This window comes from Scyliorhinus canicula, chromosome 1 (genome assembly GCF_902713615.1).
Source record: "Scyliorhinus canicula chromosome 1, sScyCan1.1, whole genome shotgun sequence".
Taxonomy (NCBI): Eukaryota; Metazoa; Chordata; class Chondrichthyes; order Carcharhiniformes; family Scyliorhinidae; genus Scyliorhinus; species Scyliorhinus canicula.
Window position 1 is genome coordinate 23,611,858 of NC_052146.1, and position 20,453 is coordinate 23,632,310.

Sequence of the window (20,453 nt, forward strand, 5' to 3'; positions counted from 1 at the left end):
CCTATTTGCGTGAACTGCTCCAGTGTCGTGCTGACCCCCTGTAAGGGCCCGAATTGCTGATCCTGAGGCCGTGTTGATGCCGTCGAGAAACGCGACAGTGTTTCCGACGGCGTCAGCACTTAGCCTCAGGATCACCGAATCCTGCCCACCATAACTCTACAGACACTGCTAGCTTGCCCGTCTTGTTTACCACCCACCCCACCAACTCCCTTTCATAGCAAAGCATTCCGCTGTCTTGGCCCTGAGATCTGGCATCCGCTGCTTACACCTCTCCTCCTATTTAAAAATCTTCCTTAAAATCTACATCTTTGATAATGAATTTGATCTCTGCCTTAATCTGTGCAAGTTGGCGCAATGTCCAGTTTTGTCTGATTATGTTTCTCTGAGGCAGCTTGGGACATGAGGCACTGTACAAATGTGTTATATTGTGAAATGTAGACCAGCTTTTCTCATGACTTGTTTTATGACATTACTTGAAAAAATATCTCAACCCTTTTCTGAATTTTTCATAGGTACTATGCCGGCTGGGCTGATAAATATCATGGTAAGACCATTCCCATGGATGGAAACTACTTCTGCTACACACGTCATGAGCCAGTTGGTGTGTGTGGGCAAATCATCCCGGTGAGTGAACAGTAAAAAAAATCAACTGAGGAAGTTGAGGGACAAATGAAAAGGAAAGACTGCTTTCCATTTTGACTTAACTTATTAGGTTCTCAAAATGATTTGGTTGAAGCATACCCTTTCAAATGGATTATGTAAACTTAATTAAGTGACATGCTAGAAATGTTTATGGGGTTGTCCAATGTAGTGAACCTTAATGTGATTGGTGATGTGAAAACTTGTATCTTCACTGGTTTGGCTGCATGTCTGTTGAATCGTCACTGCATCCTGCACCACCTGGCTGGCACTGCCAAGGGTCAGGGCCTGGGGAAGCCATGCCCTGAAAGGAGGGTGGGAGTGCAGGGTAGGTATGAATCAGTCTCCGGAAGGTTGGGAGGGGTGAGGGGCAGGGGTCCTGGAGGGGAGGCTATGAAGGGTGGAGGATCGATATGAAGCGGCCTTAGGAAGGGTGGGGGTCCGGGGTGGGTGGTGCGGGGTAGATATGAAGGGGCCTCTGGAAGGTTGGGAGGGGTGAAAGGTGGGTGTCCTGGGGAGGAAAACCTGGAAGAGGGTGTGAGAAAGCTTGAGGATGTGGGCTCTCGCCAGTTGGGTTAGAGGAACTGGTCAAGGGACTAGGGAGCATGCTGGCGGGGAAGGCACCAGGGCCAGATGGGTTCCCGGTGGAATTCTACAGGAAATACGTGGACCTGTTGGGCCCGCTGCTGGTTAGGACTTTCAACGAGGCGGGGGGGGGGGGGGGGGGGTGTCCTGCCCCCGACGATGTCTAGGGCGCTGATCTCTCTGATTTTGAAGCGCGACAAGGACCCTTTACAGTGCGGGTCTAATATGGTGATTTCACTTCTCAATGAGAACCCACATTAAGCGGGTTCACAGGAGTATTATGGGGTTTGTGTGGGGTTTGATGGTGGAGGGGGAGGGTGGGAAGGGTGTTTCTGGGGGGGGGGGGGGGCTGGGGCTGGCGTTGCCTAACCTGCGGGTATTAGTGGGCTGCCAACGTGGCGATGGTACGCAAGTAGGTAATGGTGGGGGAGGGGGCGGCATGGAAGAGGTTGACGATGGCGTCCTGTGTGGGCACGAACCTGGGGACGCTGGTGACGGCACCGCTGCCGTCCCCTCCGATGAGGTACACTACGAGCCCGGTGGTGGCAGCGACCCTCAAAATCTGGGGGCAGTGGAGACGTCACAGGGGGAAGGGGGGGCCTTGGTGTAGTCTCCAGTACGAGAGAACCATCGGTTTGCCCCGGGGAATATTGATGGGAGGTTCCAGAGCTGGTACAGAGCGGGTATTAGGAGGACTGGGGACCTGTTCATCGACGGGAAGTCTGCAAGCCTTAAGGGACTGGAGGAGGAGGAGGCCTCGGTGGAGGAGTTAAAAGGTAAGTGGGAGGAGGAACTGGGGGAGGAGATCGATGAGGGTACGTGGGTGGCTGCCTTGGGAAGAGTAAATTCTTCCTCCTTTTGCGCTAGGCTCAGCCTTATACAATTTAAGGTGCTGCACAGGGCGCATATGACCGAGGCAAGGCTGAGTCGGTTTTTTGGGAGTGAGGATAGATGTGCGAGGTGTTCGGGGGGGTCCAGCAAACCATACCCACATGTTCTGGGCATGCCCAGCGTTAGAGGAGTTCTGGAGGGGCGTAGCGAGGACGGTGTCAAGGATGGTGAATTCCAGGGTTAAGCCAGGCTGGGGGCTCGCAATATTTGGGGTGTCGGATGAGCCGGGAGTGCAGAAGGCGAAAGAGGCCGGTATTCTGGCCTTTGCGTCCCTGGTAGCCCGGCGAAGGATTCTGCTTCAGTGGAAGGATGCGAGGCCCCCAAGCATGGAATCCTGGATTAACGACATGGCGGGGTTTATTAAATTGGAGATGGTGAAATGTGCCTTAAGGGGATCTGTGCAAGGGCTCTTCAGGCGGTGGCAGACGTTCCTAGACTTCCTGGCGGAGCGTGAGGAGAGGGTCAGTAGCAGCAGCAGCAACCCTGGGGGGTGGTATGTTCATGTTTGGTTAGAGATTTACTATTGTTTATTGGTTCACGTTCATTTGTTTATTTATTTTTGTTGTTTCATTTTTTCTGTAATTCCTTTTCCTTTTCGGTTATTTATAATGTAAAATTTTGAATAAAAATATTTTTTTTTAAAAGAGAATGTGGGCCCTCTGCGACCCCATAGCGGGCTGTCATCCTTCAAAATGGTAGCCCGATCTCGAAGGATTCAGTTTGGCCAGTGAAAGTAATTCGAAGTGTGAGCTTGATTGGGGAAAAACTCCCCGGGGCCCAGAAATGTGACAAAAAGCAGTGGGCAACTCGCCAACAGAGCCAGTGGGAAACTCCCAGCAATATCTACCACAAATGACACTTGGAAACTTTTAGGTTAGATCCTGTCCATTAGCTAGAACAGGGTCTGATTAACCCCAAAGTTGCATGACTGCTAGTTTTTTTTTCTCCAGAGAGGCAGCAAATGCTCCTGAAACCAGCACATCAATAATTTAGCTTCAAATGTCTGCCAGAATAATGGTAATGTGTATTGAATCTGGAACATAACTTTAATTTTGAAACTTGGTTTCTAATCTATGCATGTGTGTTTGAATTATTGTTTTAAGAGTAAAATCTATTTGTGTATTTTAAAAGTAACTTCCAATTTTCTCTCTTTTTCAGTGGAATTTCCCATTGTTAATGCAGGCCTGGAAGCTTGGACCAGCACTAGCAACTGGAAATGTGGTGGTAATGAAGGTGGCAGAGCAGACCCCGCTAACAGCGCTCTATGTAGCAAATTTAATCAAGGAGGTTGGACTAAGTTTTTGAGTGTTGAAGTTTAAAAAATGTGATCAAATATTGTGCTAGAAATTGCACTTGCCTGACCTTTATCATTCATTGGGCTTGTATCTTCACAATCTGGTTGATTCATATCCTTCAGGGGAGGAAATGTGCCACCCTTAATCAAACAGCCTTTTGTTGTATCAACCTGTTATCGAAAAAGCACTGGGTGTACCTACAACGTATGGGATGGCACAGTGGTTAGCACTGCTGCCTCACCACTCCAGGGACCCGGGTTCAATTATGGCCTTTGGTAACTGTGGAGTTTGCACTTTCTCCCCTTGTCAGTGTGGGTTTCCACCGGCTGCTCCAGTTTCCTTCCACAGTCCAAAGATGTGCAGGTTAAGTGGGTTGACCATGATAAATTGTCCCTTAGTGTCCAAAGGTGAGGTGGGGATACGGATTTACGGAGGATTGGGCCTAGGTAGGGTATTCTTCAGAGAGTCTGTGTAGTCTTGATGGGCCGAATGGCCTGCTTCTGCACTGTAGGGATTCTATTTGGGCTACAATAGTCCAAGAAGGCGGCTCACACCAATTTGTTGAAGGTGGTTGAGAACGGGCAATAAATGCTGGCCTTCCTTGCAACGCTCCGATCCTAATAACTAATTAAAAAATTATTTGATTTTGACTTTACTGACTGTGGGAAGGTGATGGGACCACATCTAGATTGTTGGATGGACAATTACAAGGTACTCATCAATGGTCACATCTCTTTGTGACCAGCACCAGAGTATCAACATCATATGGTTGGTGCATTTTGTATTATGGTTCTCTGCAATGGGGAGGTACAGGATAAAGAAAGAGGAAGGAAATTGCATAAAACGAATACTGAATGATACAGTATTGATATGATACTGTATACAGTATACAGTAAACAACCCAAGTATTCAGCAGGTTGTTGGGAAAACCTGAAATGCCTCCTGTTGTTTCTTTGAATGTTGCTTCTGGGTTACCTGATGGTGACAGTGTGAAGTCACTGTCCAGTGATCAGTCTGATTGATGCTTAAAATACTGGGAGCTGACCTTTGTTGCCCATTCTGTTGGATTTCTGCAGTGACTACTGCAAGAGTCAGGTGGAAAGTTTATAGAGAAAGACAGGGTCCAGAGAGAGTCCATCCTGAGTTCATTTGAGATTGCCTGCTTGACCCCATAAAGGGCTAAGCCTTTGCCTGCTCTTTACAAGGCTAGTTTGTGGCCGGGTCTAGTTCCCAATGCTGGATGTTCTGCTCCAGTGGCCCATAAAGGATTCCACATAATACTAAAAGCAGATGCACTGAGTCAGATGAAGTGTGCCAACCCCAGAGAATGTTTTTGTCCATTCTTTGAATGTGGGTATCATTGACAAGATCCAACATTTGATGACCATTCTGAGTTGCCTTTAAAACTCCATATGGTGAAGGAGCTGGCACAATGCTGTTAGATAAGGGGCGGAATTCTCTCTTTCACCCCCCCCCTCCCCCACGCAGGATGGGAGAATCACCGGGGCGCCACGCCACCCCGGCACCCGCACGGGATTCTTCACCCCACCCCACCCCCAAACCAGCGCGGTGAGAATCACGACTGGCCGCTCGGAGAATCGCCGTTTGCAAAAGGCGAGCGGCGATTCTCTGGCCCGGACGGGCCAAGCAGCCGCTCCAACACGACAGGTTCCCACCGGCGCCGTCCACACCTGGTCGCTGCCGGCGGGAACTGCGCGGGAACGCTGGGGGGGGGGCTCCGATAGGGTCTGGCCCGCAATCAGGGCCCACCGATCGGCGGGCCGACCTCTCTAAAGGAGGACCTCCTTTCCTCCGCCGCCCCGCAAGATCCATCCGCCATCTTCTTGCGGGGCGGCCTCGGTGAGGACAGCAACCGCGCATGCGCGGGTTGGCGCCGACCGCGTCATTTACGCGGCGCCAAGGCCCAGCGCGCGTAAAATACGCAACGCTGCTCCTAGCCCCCCGGGGCGGGAGAATAGGGGGCTCCGACGCCGGAGTGAAACACTCCGGTTTTCACTCCGGCGTCGGGACTTTGTCTCCATTTCAGAGAATCGCGCCCAAGGTGTTCCAAAATTTGGATCGAGCAGTTGTGAAATAGCTTCAAGTCCAGTGGAATGTGACTTGGAGAGAAAATTTAGAGATAGTGATACTCTTACTGCCTATGTCCTGGGTTTTGGGAAGCTTTTGCTGAAGAAGCCTCGATGTGTTGCTGCAACGTATCCTGTAGATTGTACACAATGCATTCATAAAATATTGGTGGTGGAATGGTTGAATATTTAGACTAGTGGGTGAAGTGTTGATCAAGTGAACTGCTTTGTCCTGGATGTCAGTGAGTTTCTTGTGTTGTTGTAACTACACCATTCAGAAAGTTGGGAGTGTTCTCAATCATTTTCCTAATTTGTGCCTTGTCCTGTTCCAGTTTCTGGTCTGTAGTAACTCCCAGGATATTGCTGGTGGGGGACTTAGCAATGGTAATCCCATTATATGACATGGGTAGGCTCTGTTGTTAGAGAGGATCATTGGCTGTTACTTGAGTCTGGAGCAGTCTATTCAGTCACGAACCTGATTACCTGCTATTAGAAAGTGTACATCTCGTCCATTTCCCCACTTTTCATCCATGTCTGTTGATATCTTTACTTAATCGAAATCTGTTGATTTTTAATTTTGAAACTTTAAATTAACAACAATTCCACAACCTTTTGGGAAGTGGATTCTACATTTCCATTATCCTTTTGTGAAAAGGTCATTCCTGATTCCACTAGTGAATAATCTCTACTTTTAAAATTGTGATCATGGTTCTGGATTCCACCAAAGAGAAATTGCTTCCATATATATATTTTATCCAATCTTCAATCTTCATAATTTAAGAACTCATTCGCCCCTCAACCTTCTAAACTCCAGGCAATACATATGTACTTGTCCTCATAATTTAACCCTTTGAAGCTGGTATCATGACTTTTGTCATTTGTCAGCCCAAGCCATGAGGTTATCTAGGTCTTGCTGAATGCCGACAGATCTGAGGAATTGCAAATGACTTGCAAACAGTCCCAAACTTGACCTTGGTGGGTGGGAGGGCGGGGGAGAGAGAGATCACCTGAGAAAACAGGCTCTGATATTTGAGACCAGCACAGTTCCATGAGGAACTCCTGGGGCTAAGATGATTGACCGCCAACACCATAGCTGTCATCTTTTGTGCCGGATGTTGCTTCCATCACTAAAGAACTTTTTCCTTTGATCCCCATTGACCAGTTTTACTAGGGCACCTTGATGAAATGCTGCTTAAAATGTCAAGGGCAATTACTCTGGCATCACCTCTAGAATTCAGCCCTCGTGTCTGGCCTCCCAATCATCAGATTTGAGGTAAATTACCTCAAATATGCGCTAGGGATTAAATCTAGACAAGAGTGAATATTTTGTGGTGTCTCGGCCAGGGGTGGGGGGGGGCTGCCATTCCGTAGGGCAGGGACTCACTTTAGATACCTGGGAGTGCAGGTTGCTCGGGATTGGGGTGGGTGGGTGCTGTAGGTACAACATTTCTAGTTTGGTTGGGGGGGTGAAAGCTGATCTGGTAAGGTGGGATGGTCTCCCTCTATCACTGGCGGGTCGGGTACAGGCAGTTAAAATGAATGTGCTGCCGCGATTCCTGTTTATTTTCCAATGCCTGCCGATTTTCCTGCCAACGGCATTTTTTAGAGGGATTGAAGGGATGATTACCTCATTCATTTGGGGAGGGAAGATGGCCAGAATTAGAACGGTGCTACTACAGAGAAGAAGGCAGGCAGGGGGTTTGGGTCTTCCAAACCTGATGTATTATTACTGGGCAGCGAATGTGGAGAAGGTACAGAGCTGGGTCCAGGGCCGGCCCAAGGTACCGGCAACTCGGGCAGTCGCCCGGGGCGCCATGTGCTAGGGGGCGGCAAAGACTCGGGTCCCGCGCATGCGCAGTTGGGCCGGTGCCAACCAGCGCATGCGCAGTGGCCGCCCTCCCCCAGGGCGCCCCCCCCCCCCTCCGTCCGCCCGCCGCCTCGGCCCGCCCCCCCCCCCCCCCGAAGGGCGCTGAAGTTCAGCTTGCCCGGGGCGCCAGCAACCCTAGGGCCGGCGCTGGCTGGGTCAGAGGGGTTGACTTCCAGTGGGTCAGAATGGAGGAGAGTTGTGCAGGGGGTCAGGATTGAAGGCGTGAGCAACAGCGCTGCTCCCGACGGCCCCGGGGAGATACTCAGGGAGTCCAGTAGTAATAGCTTTGTTGAGAATTTGGAGGCAGTTTCACCAGCACTTCGGGTTGGGGGCAGGGTCAAGGGAAATGCCAAATCGGGGGAACCATAGATTTGAGCCAGGGAAGTCGGATGGAAATTTTCGGAGATGGGAGGAGAAAGGAATTTGGACACTTAAAGATTTGTTTCTTGGGGGTCGGTTTGCAGGATTGAAGGGCTGGGAGCAAAGTATAGGCTGGAGCAGGGGAAAATTTTTAGAAACATGCAGGTTCGAGACTTTGCCAGAAAGGAGATACAGAGCTTCCCAGTAGAGTCAGCTTCCACATTGCTGGAGGTTGTCTGACAACAGGGGGACTGGAGAAGGGGGTAGTATTGGCGGTTTACGGGGCTATTTTGGGGGAGAATGCACCACTGGAAGGGATCAAGGCAAAGTGGGAGGAAGAGTTGAGAGAGGACATGGAGGAGGGGTTCTGGTGTGAGGTGCTCCGGAGGGTGAACGCCTCCACCTTGTGTGCGAGGTTGGAGCTGATACAGCTGAAGGTGCTGTATAGAAAGGCGAAGATGAGCCGGCTCTTTGAGGGATAGAAGATGTGTGTGAGTGTTGCGGGGGGGGGGGGGGGGGGGGTGCCTCAAACCACGTTCATATATTTTGGTCCTGTCAGACAGAGGATTACTGGAAGGAGGGTTTTAGGGTAATTTCTAAAGTGGTGCACGTGATAGTGGACCCGGGCCCTCAGGAGGCCATATTCAGGATGTCGGACCAGCCGGCGTTGGAAATGGGTCTGGAGGCAGATGTTGTAGCCTTCACCTCGTTGATCGCCCGAAGGCGGATCCTGTAATTGTGGAGATAAACCTCTCCACCCTGTGCCCTAGCGGGGAGGGGGAGCCTGCTGGAATTCTTGACTCTTGAGACGGTCAAATTTAAACTGAGGGGAAGGATGGAGTGGTTCTACAATTCATGCTCCTTAATCATTATGCACTTTCGCGAATTGGATTACATCAAACATTAGGGGGACGAAGCCAAGGGGGGGGGGACTGACGTGCTAATGATGACTACGGGTGATTCCTGATTCCTTTTTGTCATTTGTTTATGTTAACATGCGGGCTAATGTTTGTGGTTTGGGAGGATGGAATTGTTGTTATTGTTATGGGGATTGACATTGCATTAGTTACGGATTATTGTTTATTGTTGGGTGCAAATTTGGGAGAAAATGTGAAAAGGAGGAGAATAAATTTTTTTTTAAAAAAGATGCGCTCGGGAATCCTCCTCTGACGTTCCTATTGCACTGTAATTGGCTGTGCTGGGAACCATCCAACAAAGCGATTTAAATCGGATTGGTTCTGGTTCTGCCAGTGTGACACAAATGGGTACTCTGGAAAAAATTTGAAATAAAACATTTTCTAACTTCAGTGTAACTATTTTAAATATGGACTGAACCCCACCCCTCCAGTATCCCCAACCACGCAGGTTCCCCAAAACTGTCAAAGAAATTATCAGCCATAGAGTGAACCACATCTTGGGGAAAGGGGAGAACAGAATGGTTTGAACACCGCACCAGTTGCTAATTGGAAGGAGCATTTGGGTTTGTTGTGCGAGGGTGTGTTGATCCCATGTAAGATAAGTGACTCCTCACTCAACTTGCAAACTTCAGCAGGGATAGTACTGGTGAGCATAATTGTGACAACTGCTAGGATTGCATCCCACAGACCGTTCACCGGGCTTCATGGTTTGTCATTTAGCAAGTTGGAAATGTAGATGAAGCAAAGGGCAGAACATTGCTATTGTATTCGATCTGGGTGGAAAGGATTTTATGTTAATTTCTTTCAATATTAGTGTCACATCTCTCTTTTGTTAAACAGGCAGGATTCCCACCAGGGGTTGTGAATATTGTTCCTGGTTTTGGAGAAACAGCAGGAGCAGCCATTGCCTCGCATATGGATGTTGATAAAGTTGCATTCACGGGATCCACAGAGGTCAGTTTGGAAACAGCAACCCCTTAAGTTAATCTCTGGAAGTTTGTTATAGATTGATCAGTGAACAGCTCATTTGTGAATAGATGCAACAAAAGTACCGAAGTGTAATTCCCAATTGAACTGGACTATAAGTTGTCAGGCTATCAAGTTACATCTTTTAGTTGAGATGTTGAATTGCATTTCAACATGCAATAACAGCCCTGCTACAAAGCTGTTTATCAATTCAGCTTCTGACCAACCCAAATATTTCTAGCATTCCTTCTCTTGTATGATTACCAAAGATTGCTTCAAGCTATACACATTATGCGCAAACGCTTTTGCAATTTGTGGTGATGTGCATCACTGTAAATACACAAGGGGTTAATGTAAATACACGTAGACTAGATAGACACTAGAGGGAGCACCAGAGACATGACACACAGACACTCATCCAATAGAACAGTTAGATAGGACACGACCAATGGGCATTCCCGATACACACAGAGGTGACACGACCACAGGAGGGCATTACACCAACCCATATATAAAGGACCACACACACATGATCTACCTCTTTCCACTGGAGACAGTCAGTGAGTATAGACACAATATCACTCCCACCACGTGGATTGTAGCAGACTGGTTTGTCAGTCTGAGTAGCTATAGAAGGATTAACAGTAGTGTCGAACCCGAGTAATATAAGTGTATATAGTTTAATAAACGTGTTGAAGTTATCTCCACGTCTGAACCTTCCTTTGTCAAGTGCACCACAAGGAAGCCGCTTATGCCACACTTAGAGCATAACAAGACATGGTACCAGCATGAACTGTTTTAAATCCATATAGCCAAAACTCAGCGCACAGTGACAACCAGCAACAATACCCAGGCGAGATGTTCAAGATCCCGATTCCGCAGCAGCTCCAGTGCCACGGTGATCTCCGCGAAAACTGGCGGGCATTCCGACAAATGTTTGAAATCTTCCTGGTAGCAGCCGACCTACAAGACGTGGCCGATGCTGAAAAGACAGAGCTTCTGCTCATCATCGCCAGTGACAGAGCAGAAGAAATCTTTTAAAAATTCAACTTCTCAAAAAAGCAACACAGCAGCAACTTCCAGGCAGTCCTGGACAAATTCGGCAAATACTGTGAGGAAAACACACTCCAACCAGCAAGAAAAGGTAAGAGAACATAAGAACTAGGAGCAGGAGTAGGCCATCTGGCCCCTCGAGCCTGCTCCGCCATTCAATTAGATCATGGCTGATCTTTTGTGGACTCAGCTCCACTTTCCGGCCCGAACACCATAACCCTTAATCCTTTTATTCTTCAAAAAACTATCTATCTTTACCTTAAAAACATGTAATGAAGGAGCCTCAACTGCTTCACTGGGCAAGGAATTCCATAGATTCACAACCCTTTGGGTGAAGATGTTCCTCCTAAACTCAGTCCTAAATCTACTTCCCCTTATTTTGAGGCTATGTCCCCTAGTTCTGCTGTCACCCGCCAGTGGAAACAACCTGCCCACATCTATCCTATCTATTCCCTTCATAATTTTAAATGTTTCTATAAGATCCCCCCTCATCCTTCTAAATTCCAACGAGTACAGTCCCAGTCTACTCAACCTCTCCTCATAATCCAACCCCTTCAGCTCTGGGATTAACCTAGTGAATCTCCTCTGCACACCCTCCAGCGCCAGTACGCCCTTTCTCAAGTAAGGAGACCAAAACTGAACACAATACTCCAGGTGTGGCCACACTAACACCTTATACAATTGCAACATAACCTCCCTAGTCTTAAACTCCAGAAGCGTCAGTACTTACCACGAGGTCGAGATCCCGGAGCTGGGAACAATTTTAATTGGCGGCCAATTTCTAAAGGAACTGCACATGCGCAGTTGCGCGAGGAGCGCACAGAACGGGAAGGTCCGTTGGCGCATGCGCGGCAAAACGGCCCCCGGTACAGGAACAGCGATTTCCGCTTCTGACGTCTCATGACGTCAGAGGCCCCGGACCACGCCCATTTAAAGGGGAAACGTCCCAAATCAAAGGAAAAAACTCTTAAAGCCGTAAAACAACCCTCTTTCACCTGGAAAGACAGAACAATTGAACCAGAAAATGACATTGACCTCCAAAGAATCCTGCAAAAAGCAGTTACCTACGCCCAAACCGATGATTCCGACCTTGAATACTTCAAAACCGACCGTTATATTTTCTCTGGACCTCACGAGCCCAATGCCTGCTCCGACGCAAACAGTGATGATATGGTCCTAGAGGACTACGACTCGGATGAAGGTTTTTTCATTAAAAATGGCGACCCCCGTACCGAATCCGACGCAGACGCTGATTCATTCTTCGCATTTGAGGATCTTCAGCCCAGCATCTATGACATCCCAACTCGTGAGTGCAGGATTATGCTGCGGCCAAGAGACAGAGAGCGGTACAAGCCCACAGAGAGCGGCCTGCTTCCACACACAGCGTGGTGCACGCACCACTAAGGCTTCCCGACTCCACGATAGAAGACACGCAAGACACCACACCGCAGTCCTTGCACACACAAGAAGTGACTCCAGTGTCACAAGCCTCCGCTGCGAGCTCGCGGACAGCCTCCACGATAGAAGCAACGCAAGACTCCAACGCGCAATCCTTGCAGGAACAAGACCATGAGGGTCTACCAACCTCCTGTGACCAACTAGCAGCAGACGATGCAAGTCTGCCATGCTCAAGTAAGCAGCAAGACGACTATGACCGTCTACCATGCCCCAGTGCACAGCAGGACGACCATGACGGTCTATCATGCTCCAGTGAAGAACAAAGCGACGATGACAGTCCAAGCCCAAATGAAGAACAACAACAAGACAATGACGGTCCACCCACATTGTTTGCGCCACCAGATGAAGACTCTGACAATTTACCCAATCCAAGTGAACAACAAGAAGCTACTGAGGCTCTATCCACTGTATGTGAGATGAGTGATGACAGCATCCCACCTCCCATGCAAGATGTGCAAAGTGACAGACCTCAGGTGGTGTGCACAGAGGCACTCGACGATCACTGGGAGACCACTGGTGACTCCAGTGACACGACGATACTACCAACCTCATTCGCTTGGACCTCTCCACAAGTCAATGCATTCCTGCATGTTCCGATTCCAGACGTGCAGCCTCAAGAAATCTCGGCTGACTCCAGTGAACCTGCTAAGACTCCGGACAAGGAGCACCGACAAACCACCACTGACTCAGGTGACACAAACTAGACTCCAGATGGGGAGCATCAACGAACCAACACTGACTCAGTTAAAACAGACCAGACTCCAGATGGGGAGCAACCAAACCCCGACTCTGATTCGCGTAAGCTGGACTTTACTCCAGACAGGGAGTGCCACAACCTCAGTGACGGCACACTCAGGGTGACAGCAGATGCCACAACGACAGGAGATGGATCACTTAACAATTACACTGGGTCAGTAATAACAAGTAGTGGCTACAGTCCAAGTGGAATACACCAAGATTCACCACAGCTCTATCCTTCCAAGCCATACCCACACATTTTTCATTTCATTTCTTCCACACCAGCAGTGCAGCCAATGACAGCTTATGCTGGACAACCCCAGTATTCAGGCATGCAGCAGCCAGCAGTCTATGCAGCATATTCTCAAACAGGCCAGCACTACGGATTGCCCACGAATGGAATCAAGACCGAAGGAGGACTACTGCAAGCGCAATCTGCACTACAGACTGGATGCCTTAGTTACAGCCCAGGATTTGCTGCACCCCAGCCTGGCCAGACGGCATATTCCAATCGGATGCAATGTTCTCGTTTCACACCGTCACCCGACATTTATGCGAGCAGTAATTCTGTTTCCAATTCGACAAGCTTCAACGGTTCTCATTAGGATCACCCTTCCTGCACAGCATGAGGCCAGAACCAGTATGTACAGTCTTATCCAACTTCAACATATGGCACATCCATGACATCGAATGATACTGTTGATGGTACCTCTTCAACGTCAACGCCTTATCAGCTACAAGATGCCATCCAACATCAGCATCACAAACATAGAAAAAAGAAGGGACTCCAAATCAGACCGCAAAGTGATTTGACCACTTCTTGGCTCCTGTTGCACAGGGACGTTGATGGCGTTCATAACCAAGAGAGACATTTGACCATGGTGATTGATGGTTTTTGAACTCCCACGAATGATTTGGACTTATTGTTTCATCACTGTTCTCATGACTTGTATATACCTTAACTCACGGTAGCATTGTGGATAGCACAATTGCTTCACAGCTCCAGGGTCCCAGGTTCGATTCCGGCTTGGGTCACTGCCTGTGTGGAGTCTGCACATCCTCCCCGTGTGTGCGTGGGTTTCCTCCGGGTGCTCCGGTTTCCTCCCACAGTCCAAAGATGTGCAGGTTAGGTGGATTGGCCATGATAAATTGCCCTTAGTGTCAAAATTGCCCTTAGTGTTGGGTGGGATTACTGGGTTATGGGGATGGGGTGGAGGTGTTGGCCTTGGGTGGGGTGCTCTTTCCAAGAGCCGGTGCAGACTCGATGGGCCGAATGGCCTCCTTCTGCACTGTAAATTCTGTGATAATCTGTGATCTACCTGTTTTGTGTTCAATTTTCTTAAAGTGTACAGGAAATATGTAACATATAAAAAAAGGGGGGAATGTGGTGATGTGCATCACTGTAAATACACAAGGGGCTAATGTAAATGCATGTAGACTAGCTAGACACTAGAGGGAGCACCAGAGACATGACCACACAGACACTCATCCAATAGAACAGTTAGTTAGGACACGACCAATGGGCATTCACGACACACACAGAGGTGACACAACCACAGGAGGGCATTACACCAACCCATATATAAAGGACCACACACACATGATCTACCTCTTTCCACTGGAGACAGTCAGTGAGTACAGACACAATATCACTCCCACCACGTGGATTGTAGCAGACTGGTTTGTCAGTCTGAGTAGCTATAGAAGGATTAACAGTAGTGTCGAACCCGAGTAATAGAAGTGTATATAGTTTAATAAACGTGTTGAAGTTATCTCCACGTCTGAACCTTCCTTTGTCAAGTGCACCAAAAGGAAGCCGCTTATGCCACACTTGGAGCATAACAAGACACAATTGATACTATCCGGTTGTTACTGCTGACCTCTGAAATTAGGTGTGGCTCAATAACCAAGAAATTTGAAGTTTATAGCTTTGACTTGGCATATTATGTGAATAAACTCTGACTTTGGAGATTATTGATGATTGAGGAAAGTTTATTTTGCGTTCTTGAATTATGTCTCCTTACCACACCCTGATAATTATTTATTCTGTTTCACTGCTTCCTGCTAACAATTCTGTTTTTCTAAGATGCTTGTTTTTCAAAAGCATGTTCCTGTCTTACACTCACAGGTTGGTCACCTGATCCAGCAGGCAGCAGGGAAAAGTAATTTGAAGAAAGTGACACTGGAACTAGGAGGGAAGAGTCCAAACATTATCCTTTCTGATGCTGATCGTAAGAAATGCTGTTGTACCTGTGACTTGAATGGTTAACTTGTTATAGAACTCATTAATCCAGTGTTTGTTTCTGTAAGTGGGGAGGAGAGGGCATAATGTTATGATCCGTAAAACTCAATCTTTATGACTGTTAGTCTGCTGCTGAACAAGCATGCATTAAATATATTTAAAATATATAATTTATAATTTATTTAAATATATTACATGTAAATGTGTGTTTGTGTGCATATAATATTGGCCCATCTCCAGATTCCCCAGTGTCGCATTTAGCGAGTACCCTTGTGATGTGCTGTGAATCCCTCTGGGGCGTTCCCATGTAAGTATTTACCCAGCAATTGCCAAAAAGAGCTAATTTCCTCTGGACAATTGCACTGGGCTGGGAACCATCCGACAGCCGATTTAAATGCTAACCGGTGGACACCACGGTGGCGCAGTTGTTAGCACTGCTGCCTCACGGCGCCGAGCTCCCAGGTTCGATCCCGACCCTGGGTCACTGTCTGTATGGAGTTTGCACATTCTCCCTGTGTTTGCGTGTGTTTCACCCCAGATGTGCAGGGTAGGTGGATTGAACATGCTAAATTGCCCCTTAATTGGAAAAAAAATGAATTGGATATTGTAGATTTTTAAGAAAACAAAAAAAAAGAAAAAAAACTTTGGATAGTTTTGCAGTTTTACCCTGATAGGAGTTAGACAGAAAAAAAACTTCCAACTCCAGAGCAACTATTTAAACACTCAGACCTAGCCTTTCACGGAACACACTGCAACCCGACCCAACATCCACTCCCAGTACGCTCCAGTATGGCCTCCCCCTTCCCTCGTGGACTGAGCTCCATCCTGTGTGATGCTCCTTCTCTCTCTTCCCCCCCCCCCCACACACACACACACACAAAACAACCGCCAGTTTTGACCAGCCAACCCACACAACTATCAGGCCCGACCCCCCACCTCCCGTCTGCAATTTCCTAAACTTTAAAACTTACCTGCTCCCTGTAAATTGCCACTTTTAGTGGCCCCTTTACAGCAGCTGCTGCTGTAAAACGGGTGAGTGGCATACCTCTCTGTGCCCCAGTTACTCTGCAACATTGCTGCCGGGGGCCAGCTTCACTGTTGCTGTCTCACGCAGCTTGAGTATGGAAAGTTAGGCGAGACAGGACCTTAGGAATCCCAGCATAGGTTATTCTGGGAAGAGTGGCAATCCATCGGGGGTTGCCACTCTGCAGAAGTTACAGGCTATTGTAATTAAGATAATTCTATTCCACACCATGTTTACCCCTTGAAGAATTTGGAAAGCTGATCCTATCTGGTTGCGTTACTTGAATTTACATATCCAATTTTATGATCGGAAGTAAAGGTTAATCTCTTTGTCGTTGAACCAATCAAAAAGGATGTTTATCTTCCCCAGTTGGGTTAAGCTGACATATTGCCTTTATGTATCTTGCTGTAACGATGGGAAAGATAATTGAAAGTTATTTAACTTACTTTGGTCTTGCAGAAGTACTGATGAATACTTGTAGACATTAGAGACCTACAAGCTTTTTCTTGCCTTGTCCTTCCGTTTTCAATCGGAAAAGCAACTAGGACCTGAAAGAACAAATGTTCTGCAGATTGGGCTGGAGCAGGAAATTTGGCCCGGAATGTTAAACCAAAATATTTTTCTCGTAGCAATCTCTAAATAAACTGAAAATATGTTTTGTATTACAATGATTTCTCCCTTTTCAATCAGAATTTACTTTTTGAAATGTTGCAACTGATGCTGATTACTCTGTTAATTTTCCAGTTGATCATGCAGTTGAGGAGTCCCACACGGCTCTGTTCTTTAACCAAGGACAATGCTGCTGTGCTGGATCTCGCACATATGTTCAAGAGTCTATCTACGATCAATTTGTAGAGCAGAGTGTGGAAAGAGCAAAACTTCGTACTGTGGGAGATCCATTTGACTCCAAGAATGAGCAGGGACCACAGGTAGATTTACAGGGAACTGTGAACTGGAAAATTAGTTACAAACTTTCTATGTTCCTTTATTTTTCTTTACCATTTAATGAATACCACAAAGATCTTGTATGTGTTGTCTTTTTACCATTGCACACAGGATAGAAGTGGGGTGGGGTTGTGTAAAATTGGGTGCCATTGCAGCAAAACCTCCACTCGTGTTTTACCAATTAATGGCCACTGAGGTCCTCCTCCAGCCGCAGCTGGGATTTTACCCACAGAGGGAGCTGTCCACGTCGTATGGTGCACATGGTGGCCTTTTTGCAGGGGGAGGAGGGGGGATCATTTGATTGGCTGGCAAAACCTCCTCTCTGAGGTCCAAGTCCTGCCTTGAGCCAATTAACTTTTGACTTTTTAAAATCTTTTCAGTTAAATTTCAAATTCCAGCCATAGTCAATACATTACTTGGTTGTTTCCTTCTTTGAGGCACCGATCACTTCCAGTAGTTCATATTGGTGTCCACAGTAGAAATACTAATCTCAGCCACGTAATTGTGCTGAGATGCCAATGAGGAGGATCACTGCCCTTTGCTGTGCTTCAGTCATGCTGAATGTAACTGAAGCAAGGAAAAACAATGGAGTGAATTACATTTTCTCAAAAGATAAATCGTTGCTACATGTGATCTGATTTTCTGCTTGTACTTGCTTGCAATCAGAATGGGCTAATGGTGATCCATTTTTAAAATGAGCAAATGCTCTTAAATCCGATAGCCTTCAATGCTGGAATTGCCAACATCTAGATTCACAAATGAAGAGTGACCACTTGTTGGAAAGTAGCTGATACAAATGGAATTGAACTCCGTTAAGGGGTGGCAACCTCCAAGGAGACAGGGCAAAGTTGGGGCAAGAAATGACAAAGAAATATCTTTTAAATATTTAAACAGAAATTATTAACTTAATTGAGATCTAAGATCCTAATCATTTATGGGGGGAAAAAATTAATATTTGCATTTATACAGCACCGTTCATGGCCACAAGAAGTCCTAAAGCACTTTACAGCCAATAAAATGTAGTCATTGTTAAAATGGAGGAAACACGGCAGCCAAGCTGCACAATGGAAAATGTCCCAGAAACAGCAATGTGGGTTTTGAGTAGATAATCTGTTGATTTGAGGAGTAATATGGACCAGGGCACAAGGGATAACTTCCCTTGCTCTTCTGCAAAATAGTACCATGGGACCTTTTACATTCACCTGAAAGGGCAGGCAAGTCCTCCGTTTCGCATCTCGTCCAATGTAGTGTTAGCCTTGATTTAATTTTTTTCTGCTCCAGCCTCAGGAGTGCTACCAACTGAGCAATGACTGAATAATTGTTCAATGTTTTTATTAATATTTGGTTATCGGCTATTATCCTGGTCATTGGAGCAGTTCTGTGAATTTAACAACTGGTGGTGATCGGCTATGCATGATTGTTACAGGTGGATGAGGAACAATTCAAAAAAATTCTGGGGTACATTAGCAGTGGAAAAAAAGAAGGAGCCAAGCTACTCTGCGGGGGAGGAGTGGCAGCAGATCGTGGATACTACATCCAGCCAACTGTATTTGGAGATGTGAAGGATGATATGATTATCGCTAGAGAGGAGGTAAATCCACACACTCAGTTCATATGATAATGACTATAGATAACAATCTATGCTCAGGAAATTTTAGTTGAAAATATTAACTTGTTGGCTTAGCTCAGATCCTAGCATGCTTTGTATTTTGGCAGAGGATTGTGGCTTCAAGTCATGAACATAAAAGTCAAATTGGAATAAAAGCCATTCATAACATGGCAACTAGTGTGGGCTAACCAATTTTGATTCCACTTTAGTATAACTTCACTACTTTTCTGTCCCCCCCGACTTGTCCACAAATTTAAATAAATTGTGTTTTTGATTCCAAAGTCTAAATGGTTAATATAGGTTGTGAATGACCATGGCCCACCACTGCTCCTTATGGAACCATACTTCCCATCTTCTGGCACTCTGGCCACCTTTTACCTGTATATTCTGCTTCGGTCTTTCAGCCAGCTACTTTAATTAATTCTATTTGTCTCTTGACTCTGCATGTTCTGATCTCCTTTATGAGTCTGTTATGGAGTGCCTTATCAAAGGCCTTTGTAAATCTAGATTCATTACATTTGCTATATTATCCTGATCAATTCTCTCTGTTACCTCTTTAAATAATTCAATAATGAGATTGGTGAAGAGACACTTTTCCTTTTGAAATCCATGTTGATTGTTCTCATATTTTTCATTTCTAGATGTTTTTCTATTTTCTCCTTTAGTAGGGATTTCATAATTTTTCCTACCACTAATATTAAGCTGACTGGTTTACAGTTCTGGACATGTTCTCCCCCACCCCCTGCTTTTGATAAACTCAGTCAAAGTGCACAAATAAATATTGGCTATTTGTGGATGATGATGCACAGAGGAGACTGTACCCACAAAGGCATCAATGTATCTATAAATTGATGGTAATTTTGCCACGTTTGTTGATACTTTCCTATTCATATTTAGTTATAAAAAGTGGACTTGATGGCCCTGCTGACAACTTCTGGTATAAAACTGCCTTAAAATCTAATGCGAGACAGATAACATGATAACAAACAACGACTTAAATTAATATCATACCTTTAGCATAATATCTCTTAAGGCACTTCTCAGTACATTATAAAGCAATGTAGGTTACAAAAATAGAGTTCGGTGTTAAGGGTGTCATCTAATTTTAGGATTCCGGTTACTGTTCATAGATTGCTTTTTTAATATAAATTTAAAGTACCCAATTCTTTTATTTTTCCAATTAAGGGGCAACTTAGCATGGCCAATCCACCTATCCTGCACATCTTTGAAACCCACGCGGAGACTGGGAGAATGTGCAAGCTCCACACGGACAGTGATCCGGGTCCGGGATCGAAAACGAGTCCTGTGTAAACTCCACATAGACAGTGATCCGGGTCCGGGATCGAAAACGAGGGCTCAGCGCCATGAGGCAGCAGTGCTAACCACTGCGCCGCACTCTTTCCCCCCCCCCCCCCCTCCGTTCATACATAACTTTGATGGTTTGGCTTTACCTGCACTTGTCCAGCTCGATTATAGCCCATAGCCAAACCTAGCTAGCATTTGTTAATGGAAAATATGGAAACGTCATTATCCTGGCGCAGGTTGGGAGGGCCGAAGGGCCTGTTCCTGTGCTGTAATTTTCTTCTTTGTTCTTGCTAGGTGCTGATTATTTTTTTTTAACAAACAATTTTTAATGAGGTATTTTTGGCATAACAAACAACCACAGTACAAAATACAATAGAGTACAAAGAACAGTAATCAAAAAACAGCCGCCGACATCCGTCCCTCCAAGGCCCGCCTATTTAACCCCCTACTCTATACTACCCTCTTTCTCCTC

The 20,453-nt window shown here is 46.5% G+C and overlaps 1 protein-coding gene across 1 annotated transcript in view; it reads left to right on the forward strand.

Moving 5' to 3' along the window:
* The window catches only part of LOC119978289 (aldehyde dehydrogenase, mitochondrial-like), an 86,430-nt gene that overhangs the window by 46,352 nt on the left and 19,625 nt on the right, over window positions 1-20,453 (forward strand). Inside the window, exons 4-9 of the mRNA XM_038819805.1 lie at window positions 513-624; window positions 3,274-3,402; window positions 9,482-9,595; window positions 14,985-15,087; window positions 16,867-17,051; window positions 18,494-18,658. Of these exons, the coding sequence (XP_038675733.1) occupies window positions 513-624; window positions 3,274-3,402; window positions 9,482-9,595; window positions 14,985-15,087; window positions 16,867-17,051; window positions 18,494-18,658 (808 nt within the window). The remainder of the gene's footprint in view (window positions 1-512; window positions 625-3,273; window positions 3,403-9,481; window positions 9,596-14,984; window positions 15,088-16,866; window positions 17,052-18,493; window positions 18,659-20,453) is intronic.